General features: G+C 53.2%; 1 protein-coding gene across 4 annotated transcripts; it reads right to left on the bottom strand.

Moving 5' to 3' along the window:
- Positions 1-2,361: 2,361 nt before the first annotated feature.
- On the bottom strand, positions 2,362-11,055 carry NDOR1 (NADPH dependent diflavin oxidoreductase 1). Of its 4 annotated transcripts, none has more exons than XM_084797370.1 (14): positions 10,867-11,055; positions 10,528-10,605; positions 7,236-7,333; positions 5,440-5,538; positions 5,256-5,357; positions 4,923-5,132; positions 4,516-4,637; positions 4,205-4,425; positions 4,014-4,121; positions 3,737-3,851; positions 3,447-3,596; positions 3,238-3,356; positions 3,077-3,171; positions 2,362-2,961 (listed from the first exon to the last, which is right to left on the bottom strand). In XM_084797370.1, exons 1-14 carry the CDS (start codon positions 10,999-11,001, stop codon positions 2,817-2,819), a joined length of 1,797 nt encoding a protein of 598 aa, XP_084653496.1. In that variant the 5' UTR covers positions 11,002-11,055; the 3' UTR covers positions 2,362-2,816. The 4 variants fall into 4 exon arrangements, 3 of the variants coding, with proteins under 3 accessions (XP_084653496.1, XP_084653497.1, XP_084653495.1); XM_084797371.1 differs by having other exon boundaries at positions 3,447-3,593; XM_084797369.1 differs by having other exon boundaries at positions 3,077-3,356; positions 3,447-3,593.
- Positions 11,056-11,061: the final 6 nt, after the last annotated feature.

The following is an 11,061-nucleotide window of genomic DNA, read 5'->3' as shown; positions in this document are numbered from 1 at the left end:
TACATTTGTCTGCATCTCCCAAGTGAGGGCTCCTGGCCCAGTGACATGAACTGCATGGTCAATTAAGGACACAGCTGAACCTTGGGCCTTTGTAGGGTTCAAGGTCTAGATTGGCCCTTGGCCCTTGTAGGACAAAACCCAGCTGCCCTGGTCTACCCTGTCTGGCAAGGGTACCTTAGGCTGGGTGAGGAGCTTTTGAAAGCAGGGTCTCTGCAGTGCAGGCCTCACTTGCTAGCTCCTGTGGCCTTCAGGGAACCCCAACAACTTCTGTCTGGAACAGGTGAGAGTCCCTGTAGCCCTATCCTTTTCCTACAATCACTGCCAGATCTCTGTTCACATTTGTGGACACCCTTACCAGCTGGACACAGGAGCTGGCGGTATGGCCCCGCCTCTGCCTGTGGCCAGTAAAGTGCCTGTCCACGGGGAGCACATGGGGTTCTGTTCACAGTCCCTCCTGCTGGGCCACAGTCTCCTTCAGACGCTGTCCTTGGCTTAGTGTCCTTGACTTTAGGCAGTGTCTGGGCCGCAGGGGAGTGTAAGCCTTCTGGCTGGGCAGATCTGGTCTTGGTGTTGGTGATAACAAGTCTTTGCTGATTACCAGAATCGGTGCATGAACTTTAGAGCTTGGCCAACACCCCCGGGGCTGCTTAGTGGCTGGAGCGGTCCAGGAGCATCAGGAGCACCCCTAGTAACATGAGTGGCATAAAGATGAGTACCAGCCCCAGCAGTTCAAGTGCCAGCAGGCTCAGCAGGGACAGGCGGCGGGCACAGGGGCCCCGTTCCCGCAGTGTCCACAGCCAGATACCTAGGCTGGGGGGGCAAGGCAGGAAGGGGAGACAACTCCGTCCTCCCACGGGCCCCGCCAGGAAGCGCAGCCGGTAGCGGTGCTCTAAGGACCCCCAGGGCCCAGGGCCAGGGCGCAGGGGTGTGGCAGGCGCAGTGGGCACTGGGCGCTGAGGTCCATCAGCTTGAAGCAATTCCTCCTGCAGCTGACAGATCTCCCACTCTAGCATGGGCGTCTTCTGACGACACAGTGGACAGCACACACGGCCCGGGTCAGCTCTTGGGGTCATGCCTAACAACTGGTGCAGGCAGCCCACACACAGGTTGTGGCCACAGTTCAGCAGGGCCAGGTAATGCTCACCGGGCCCGTAAGGCTCAGTGCAGATGGGGCATTCCTCCTCCTCCTCCTCCTCCTCCTCTCTTTGCTCCTCACCTTCTTCCTGCTCCTCCACAGTGGATAGGGCCCAGGCGCGGGTTGGGTCTCTGGCCCCCAGTTCCAGCTCACCACCTGGAGTTCCGGCACCCTGAGAGGCCCTGGGATTATCCTCTTCATCTGCTGGTAGCTGGCACAGTGGGTCCAGGAGCTCAGGGCACAGAGCATCACAGGGTGAACTAGTGGGCGCAGAGCTGTTGTCATTAAGCCCCAGGGTAGAGCCGCCAGAACACGAGTCAGGATGGGCAGATTTTGACTCCAGGGTGACAGCAGGGGCTGTCGCTGGTCTGAGATTAGTGTGGCCCTCAGAAGCCAGGCAGAGCTTGGCCTCCACCCACTCACTGGAGTGCTGGCCTCCAGATACAGCTTTTAGTTTGCTGGCCCCACTGGAAGTAAACTGCACTTGGGTCCCTGCAATGTTGGCAGCTCCTGGTTTCTTAGGCCTAAGAGTGGTGGTGGCCAGGTCTGCTCCCTGCTCCAGCGGTTGACGGACAAAACAGGTTTCTCAGCTCCCAGCTGCTCTCCAGACCTGTCTGACTCCTCCAACTGGGTCTCTTTTTCCAGGCTGAGGCCCCGCCCATGGGCGGGCCACCTTATGTCACATCCCCTCCACCTGCTCATTCTTCCAGCTTTTTTTTTTAAAGATTTATTTATTATGTATACAGTATGCACCAGATCACATTATAGATGGTTGTGAGCCACCATGTGGTTGCTGTGAGTTGAACTCAGGACCTCTGGAAGAGCAGTCAGTGCTCTTAACTGCCGAGCCATCTCTCTAGCTCTTTGGGAAGGAAAAAAAGTTAGTGTGTTCCAGCAATTGGCTGGGACTTCCCAATAGTTCCCTGAGCCCTGTTTGGCCACCAGAGAAGAGCATGAGCTGGCTCGGCTGTGTGACATTCAGGAGGGGACTAGCTTGGCTCAGTTGTTAAAGGACAGAATCAGGACCTATTCTCTAAGTACAAAGAGGACACAGCCAGGCACTTACGTATCTGACATCCAGGGCAGTGCAGTGTGACTCAGGCACAGGTACCTGACAAGCACCTATGTACAAAGGCTGCACTCATGTCCTGCACGGGTCTTTGGCCACCACCAGCAGACGCAGATATCGCCACCCTCAGATCTAAGAGAAGCAGGAAAGCACAAGGTGGCAGCTCCCCATGCAGTTTACTGAAGATGTAAAGTTTTACCGAAGGCAAAGTGATTGAGTTGCCCATTCTCACTGCTCAGGAGACTCGCCCCACAGGGCTCAGGACGAATGCAAAGAGCATGAGGCCAGAGGGGCAGTGCAGTGCCCCCCCCCTCCCCGGGCTCCACACCCTCGGAGTGTTTAGCAGGCCCCTGGTGCTATGGACCATAACGTGGATCTGGGGCAGAATGAAGGGGACTGAGAGGAAAGCAAGAACGCAGGCTACACTGGGGTTGGGGCTCAGTGTGAGCCGCTGGGTTCCACCGAGTTTGCCTGTATGCACAGAGTGGCCACCTGGAACCAACTAACAAGTGTTCTGGGAGCAGAGAAGGATGGGGGTGATAATGGGCCCTCTAGACCCCAGGACGCTCTCCAGTGGAGCTGTTAGTGTGGTGTGAGCTGGCAAGTGGCTCCTCAGGCCCAGGTCTCAGTCTGGAAGCGCAGTGTCTGCTGGAGCCTAGCAAGGTAGGCGTCTGCGTCTGTGTTGGAGAGTTGTCCTTCTTCTTGAAGAATGGACTTCAGGGCTTCCGCGACGTCCGCAGGCATGTCCTTAGCATTGCTGGGGGGTGCAGGGGGGAGAGGCAGGCCTCGGAAAGCTCAGTGACCCTGGGGCCCAAACCCAACTCCCAACCCTGCAGCGTGGTCCACTCCTCTGCAATCCCAAGTCGGCTCACCCTGCGAGGTAGAAGTAGGCAGCACGGCGATCCAGCAGCTCCCAGACAAGCGGCCCCAGCTCTCGGAGCCGGTGTTGCACATATATCTTCTGCTCCTGCGGGCGGCAGAGGCTGAGCATCAGCCATCCTGACTCCTGCCCCTCTCCCCTGAGCACACTCACCTGCTCCCGGGAGAAGGCTGTCACCAGGGTCAGGCAGCCCTTCTTCTCCAGTTCCCGCCACTCAGTCTCCCAGTAGAAGTCCTGGTCCCGCAGGCGGCAGCCAAAGAACAACAAGTTTCCTGGGGTACATAGGGTGGCCCCCATCTGGATGCAGGGACTCAGCCAGACCAGTCTTAGTGGTCACACTGCCCTGGGAATCCTGTACTCACCAGTTTGGCCATGGGCCACTCGCTCTTGAATGGCAGCTCGGAAGGGGGCCACACCAGTTCCAGGCCCCACCATGATAACGGGTGTGTCTGGTGTTTCCGGGAACCTGAAGCTCCCAGGCCGTACCCACAGAGGCACCCGGACAGGTCCTGCTGCAAGACGGAGATGCATAAAGGAGATCAAAAGACAAGGCTGAGGCGTTGGCTGGGGTTTGAGCTCCTGCGGCAGAAGGAACAGGGAAAGACAGGAGCTAGAGGCTACAGTCTCTCCCATCCCCAGAAATACGGATTACCTTGCCCAGGATTCAGGGATGCGAGCCAAGAGGAGCAGAGGCCACGGCGGGGCTCCTTGAGGCGAGTCTGGTACTCTACCACAGCCACAAGGATCTGTAGCCTCCCGGGATGAGCCTAGGGGACAAGAGTTGAGGGCCCTGCCCTGCTAAACCACTCCTGCCTGCTACTAACCCCACCCAGGCAGTCCCTGTTCATAAGGCTGCCCCTGTGGGTAACACCCTGCCCGGTCCCAGCTTCCCCACACCAGTCCTCAGCCTTACTCAAAGAGTTCCTCACCAGCAGAGAGGAAGCAATGGAGAAGGCCCGCGGGCGGATCCGAGGGATTAGGTCCAAAAGGTAGTCGGGAGGGATGGCAGCTGCCGTGTGTGGAAAGTCACACAGCACCTGGGAAAAGGGAGTCTTAGCATGGCAGTGGTGTGTGCACACACTGCCCAGGGCCCATCCCACCTGCCTGCTCACTAGCCCACCTCCACGATGGTCCTGCGGGGCCGATTACAGTACTCCCAGAGCTCTTCCTGACCTCTGGCAGAGCTGAATTCTAGCAGCTTCTCCCGCTCCAGCGCATGTGGGGAGAGACAAGCCAAGAGCTCAAAGAAGGAACGGCGGGGTACGCTGGCAATGTCCAAGTACTGTGACACTAGATGCCACACAGTGCAGGGCTGAGGCAGCCCTGGTGGGTAAGGGACACCTGCAGGAATGGCATGGAGGTTGAGTGGTCAGGGACATCAGGTGGTGCCTGGTGCCTTAGACTCAGAGGTGGCACATCTCCCATACTCACCTGGCTCCCGTGGCTTAAGCATGAAATACTGATTGGGGTCCAGGCACAGCACTTGGCAGAACTGCTGGGTGTGGGCCTCTGAGTTAGAGGGTAGAATTAATACGACATCGCCCGCAGCAAAACTGTATGGAAAAGTCACCAGAGATGTGGGAATGGTATGGGACAAATACAGGAGCTGAAGGGGAGGGACTTTGCGGGAGGATGAAGAGACTAAAGAGACCGAGGATGAAAAAGTGAATACTCACAGGGGCTGTTGGCAGGGATCTCCGAGCTGCTGGGCCGCCTAGTCCTTGGCTTTGGCAGACCCTTCTGAATCCCACCTACTGCCTGCCTTTTCCCTGATCACATCAGCTTCTTAGGAGCACTCGGGCACCCTGCCTTACGGCCTGAGGGCTTTGGACCCTTACCTGATGCTCGAGTCTGTAATGTCAAACTCAATCAGCCGAACATCCTGGAAATGCTGGGAGCCAGTGACCCTCTGGTTGGTGACCACGGGTGCCATGAAGGGCTGTAACTCTGATGGGGGTCTCTGAGGGGCTGAGCTGGCTATGTTCAGCTCCTCAGCTCCTATGCTAGGGGCCTCCTGAAGAAACTGGAAGATGTACTTGGAAGGCAAGCTGTGGAAAATGGAAATATCAGTTGTGTAGGGGCCACTCAACCGTACCGGGGGCGGGGTAGGGCGAGGGGAGTTAACTGGCTTGAAGTCCTTTGGTATTCATACGGCCAAGGTTCAGACTTACGAAACTCCAGGAGGGATCTCAGGAAGGTCGAGGGGTGCTGGGTACAGACCCCTTATCTTCTCCCAAAGATTTCCCAACCAGGGGTCAATGGCGGCATCAGGCCTAAGGGACAGCACAAGCATTGGCTTCTGCTGGCCAGAGCCACGGTGAGGGGCCACAGTGGGACACTGGTACCGACACTTACCCCAGCTCATGCTGGTCATCACCCAGACATGGGGGCAGGAGGGCATTGCCCCCGAGCTGCAGCAGCCGGCGATGTAGCTTCTTGGCCACAAAGTTGAACCTGTGGAGGCAGCAAGGCAGACCTAGGGTCTGAGGTAACCAATAGCGAGGAGTGGTAGCTTAACCGACCTCCTGTGCAAAGTAGGGCAGTAAAGGGCTTCCCTCAAGGGTGACTGCCTCAGTGGTGCACACTGGAACATTCTAGGAGAGGGCGGGGCTTCAGCATGCAGGGGATGAGAGACTGGAGCAACAGCTAGAACCACAAACGGCAGGTCCCCGATCTCAGGAAGGTGTCATGTGGAGGCCAGTCTCATTTTATTTATCACCCATATCTCTGAAGTGACCAAGACTGTGGTTGTTGATGGGGTGAAGGTGGGGGTGAGGGGCAGATAACCATGTTTTCTGTACGAGGATTTCTTTCTTTGGTCTGTAAAGACTCACCTGTCCCTGCACCAGCTTGACCTTTTTGGGAACCACAACCACAGTCGGATTCCCTCTCACCTCCTCTGTGCATCCACACACTAGCAGTGAGCCAAACCTCCAGTAGAGCAAGGCCACACCCCCCCACCTTCCTATTTTCTATTCCTTTTGGTTTAGTGGGAGAGGGTCCCGCTCCTGAGTGCCGGGGTTGCAGGCGAGTGACCCACCATGCCCAGCTTCCATCTTCTATTCTTGTTATCTGAAGTAAGTAAGAACCCTGCCATTGGGCTGTAGAGATGGCTTGGAGGTTAAGAGCACTGACTGCTCTTCCACAGGTCCTGAGTTCAATTCCCAGTGACCACATGGTGACTCACAACCATCTACAGTGAGATCTAATGCCCTCTTCTGGCCTGCACGTGTACATGCAGGCAGAGCACTATATACATAATAATAAATAACAATTTTTAAAAAGATTTATTTATTTATTTATTATTATGTATACAATGTTCTGTCTGCATGTACACCTGCAGGCCAGTAGAGGGCACCATTATAGACTGTCGTGAGCCACCATGTGGTTGCTGGGAATTGAACTCAGGAGCTCCGGAATAGCAGTCAGTGCGCTTAACCTCTGGCCATCTCTCCAGGCCCATAATAAATAAATCTTTTAAAAAGAAAGAAAAGAAAAAGGAAAAGAAAAGAAAAAGAAAGAAAGAAAGAACAGAAAGAAAAAAAAAGAAAGAAAGAAAGAAAGAAAGAGAAGAGCCCTGCCATGCACACAACTTCTTAGGGTGCTGGAGTGGCCCTCAATGATGGGTGACACTAACCTCTATGACAGAAAGTTCAAAGTGCTATTGTCTTAGGTATTGGACAGCTAGTTGCACCTTTGAGCAGAAATCCCTCATTATCATCCCCAACATGAACGATGCTAACAGCACTGCTTGGTTGGGGGCACAGCTGCTCACCTCAGTGTTCTTTTTCAAGTTTCCAATACTTCACAGTATGTAGGAACCTAGTGGGGACCAGGGACAGACTGGGTGCTACTGACCTTCATCACACATTTTAATGCAACGCTGGTGATCTGAGCCTTATCATGCCCTGAATCCCATGGGGGGTACCCTGGTACCCTGCTCCTTCCCCAACAGTGGCCTCCTCTGTGCTGAGTCCTTACACAGAGCTGGGTGCCCACTAGGAAGTATCTGTGGAGAAGGTTGGTCACCCAACAGTGCAGAGCCACATGGTCTATAGTGGGTGGGTATCTGGGGCTCCGTTGCCTGTCTCATTTCTTGCTTGATCTTTAGGACTGTCTCTATCTGGCTAGCAAGTCCACCCCCAACTCACTTGGCGTATGAGGAGTCCCCGAGGCCCAGGACAGCAAAATCCATTTGACAGAGCGAGGTGGACAGCAGGCTCTTCCGAAATATGAACTTCCAGAAGTTCTGTAGTCATAAGGACACTGTGTTAGAACCCCGTTTCAGGAGGGTTTTCTGTCTGTCTGCGGCTCCAGCATGGAGCAGATAGTGTTAGGGCCCAGGAACCTGTACACAGAGAAAACTCACCCTACCCGCGTAAGTACTTCTCATAAATGCCGACCTGTAGCTCAACGCCCTGTGCTACAGGCGGAATCTAGTTACCCTCTTGAGTACACTCAGCACACTATTCTTCCTGTTCCAGTCTAAAGGAGGAATCCACTTACTACCCACCAATTGCTTCCTTACTAGTAGTACAGTGGTGGACCAGCCACCCACCCACCAGAAGGGATGCGCCAGACAGAAGTTCTGACTGAAGTCCTCTGGGTGAAAAAAGGAGATGGGCTGTTCCCTGACTCTCTGAAGGTGTCAACTCAGATTCATGCCCTTAAACTCTGGGTTTATACTGACCTTTTCCAATTTGGTGACTACTGTTTGTTCTCTGTCCTGCCCCAATAGCTAAACCCACACTCTGGGGGTGCCTCTTTGCAAGCACACTGTCTCAGGCTGCAGTCTGTCTGTCTTTCTTTCTTTTTTTTAAAAGATTTATTTATTTATTATTATGCATACAGTGCCCAGAAGAGGGCCTCAGATCATGTTATAGATGGTTGTGAGCCACTACGTGGTTGTTGGGAATTGAACTCAGGACCTGTGGAAGAGCTGTCAGTGAGCCATTTCTCCAGCCCTCAGGCTGCAGTCTTGTGTATTATGTGACAGGTGGTTTTTTTGGGGTGGTGGTGGTGTTGTTTTTTGTTTTTTCCGAGACAAGAGTTTCTCTGTGTAGCCTTGGCTGTCTTGGACTCTCTCTGTAGACCAGGCTGGGCTTGAACTCCCATCGATCCACCTGCCTCTGCCTCCTGAGTGCTGGAATTAAAGGTGTGCACCACCATGCCCGGTAGGTTTGTCTGTTTGTTTAAGATTTATTATGTATACAATGTTCTGCCTACATGTGTACCTGCCTGCTAGAAGAGGGCACCAGATCTCATAGATGGTTGTGAGCACCATGTGGTTGCTGGGAATTGAACTCAGGACCTCTGGAAGAGCAGTGCTCTTAACCTCTGAGCTATCTCTGCAGCCTCATGTGACAGTTTCTTGTTTGTTTGTTTGTTTTGGTTTTCGAGACAGGGTTTCTCTGTGTAGCCTTGGCTGTCCTGGACTCACTTTGTAGACCAGGCTGGCCTTGAACTCACAGCGATCCCCCTGCTTCTGCTGGGATTGAAGGTGTGCGCCACCACGGCCTGCTGTGATATTGTCACTGTCCTTAGTATCCTGCCTACACCTTTCTTTCCATCACTCCTGCACGATCTGTAAGTTGTTATTTGTTTTCCTCCACTTTCCAATTTGTCCTTTGTTACAGTCTTTGGAGAACGTCTCAGTTATGTCTTCCAACACTTTGAAGATCTTTTCCTGCCTCCCCACCTCTGTCAGCCAGGAATCTATTCTGCATTTTGAGTTCTGTTTTTTGTCTTTGTCTTTCGCTAGAGTCTTGTTCCAGGAGACACATTCATTCATTCATATTCTTATGTGTGTGTGTGACCTAAGGAGCCGATGGAAAAGCTCCAGGACATGCCTGTCACACAGAGGGTTTCACCAGCAGGGGGTATAATTCCAATGTATTGGAAAGAGGACCAAGGCAAAGAGCCAAGGCCTTCCTGTCCAACAGACAGACTGAGGAGCCATGTCCCTACATGTGCTTTCAGGCACTGGGTCTGTTTGTTTTGTTTTAGGTTTTTGTTTTGTTTTGTTTTTTTTGAGACAGGGTTTCTCTGTGTAGCCTTGGCTGTCCTGGACTGGCTTTGTAGACCAGGCTGGCCTCGAACTCACAAAGTGCTGGGATTAAAAGTACTACTTCACCTTGTCTAGTGCTGGCAATTACAGAGCTCACCCCACACAGACTGTTTTCCTTGACAATCACCACTGCTCCTAGGGACACCTCTTAAGTTTCCCATCTTCCCATCGGCCTTGGGAACGGAGAACTTCTCCCGTCTGACCCTGACTATGTCAGATGGCGGTCCTGGTGGATCGGGGCTTTGGTTTCTCACAATTTGATTTGGCTGCTTCAACAGTGACTCACGCCAGGGCCTTCCTGGTACTACACAGCTACCTGCAGGTCCTCTGCGTGCCTCCTGGCACCTGCGCGTGGTCCTCCTGTTCCACAGGTGGAACTGCTGTGAACCTTGTTTCCTCTGTTGTGAATCTGTCCCTCACCTTTAGATTATACATCCTGCTGACTCTATCTTTTTGGCCTTTCTGGAATGTGCCTACTTTATTCTGCCTTGTGTCACCACCCTGCTCGCACCACTGGGGCACACCTTGTTTGTGGTGGGGTGTTCTCTAGCATTATTCCTGCCACCTTTACACAGGTGGCAGTCTTGCTACACTGCCAGTGTCACTGTGTCACTTCCACAGTTTCTATAGCTTTCATCTTAAACACACATATGTCACTGTGTCCACCTGCCTCTGCCTCCCACATGTTGGAATTAAAGGTGTGCTCCTTCCTTCCAAAAAGTTGTGTCTGATTCCATGACTCCCTTTACTTCCAGAACATCTGGCACTTTCGTGAGCATTGGATATTTTCTGGTAATTGACCACTAAACCTGTTTTCTTTTTCTTTTCTTTTTTTTTTAACCAGTGAGCTCCATGAAGGAGAAATGTGGCTGTGTCCCATATGGTGCCAGGAATATATGTGCTTTAAAAAAATAGAGAGCGGGGTTGGGGGGTTAGGAGGGTGGGGGTGGCATGGTGACACACGCCTTTAATCCCAGCACTTGAGGAGGCAGGTCTCTGTGAGTTTGAGGCCAGCCTGGTCTACAAAGTGAGTTCAGGACAGCCACAGCTTCATAGAGAAACCCTGTCTCGAAAAACTAAAAAAAGAAAAAGGGGGGAAAAAAGAGGATTAAGGAATGTTTTCTCAATGTTACAAAGCTTGAACGTCAACACACGACTCAGACCAAATGCCTATGCAGGTCTGGGTGACAAACAAAGCGACTAAATGTGGAGATCAAGATTATTAAGAGCTATTTCTCTCCCCAGAGCTACTCAAAGACTATACCTCAAAGCCACCTCTCATAGACACATGCTTTGAAGGGAAGCCATTTCCTCTGCACCTTGGGACTCTCTCAGCAATGAAAATGGGGTGAGGGAACACATCAGGCCAGCCTTACCTTCATGTTGTCAGGAGGGTCTCCTTGGCCTGTGGTCGCACAAACAAATATCACCAGGGGCTCCCTAATGAGATTCGCCTCAAGGACAAGACACAAGTAGGTGTAAGGCCTCTGTCCCCTCCCTGTATCCGCATCCCCCCACCCCAATTCACCTAGGGTACCAGAGTAAAGTGTTTGAAGAATTATTCCCCATGGCTACCAGGCCTTCTCTTTCTCAGGCTGAGGCCTCATGCCAAGCCTCTTTTTCCCCTAAATCCGCCTGGGGCCAAAGGGCCGCATTCAAAACATCCTCCTCCGGATGGTCCTGTGGAGGGTCTCCGCAGAGCGCCCGAGCCTCACCACCGGATAAGAGTCCAGCGCCTGCACACAGCAATCTAGCCGCCGGCGCCGGGCATGGCGTCCCAGTCTCTCTGCTTCGTCCTGGGCTGTGCCAGTCTGGCTGCCGAAAAGCACCAGGAGCTGTGGAACCGGCATTACTGCACACGCCGGTCACAACTGCACACTCCTCTAACTTCCCGTTTCCGCTGTCAACAG

The sequence above is a fragment of the Acomys minous genome (genome assembly GCF_964271855.1).
Source record: "Acomys minous genome assembly, chromosome: 10".
Taxonomy (NCBI): Eukaryota; Metazoa; Chordata; class Mammalia; order Rodentia; family Muridae; genus Acomys; species Acomys minous.
Note: the sequence above shows the minus strand (reverse complement) of the source record. Positions and strands in the feature narration are given on the sequence as shown.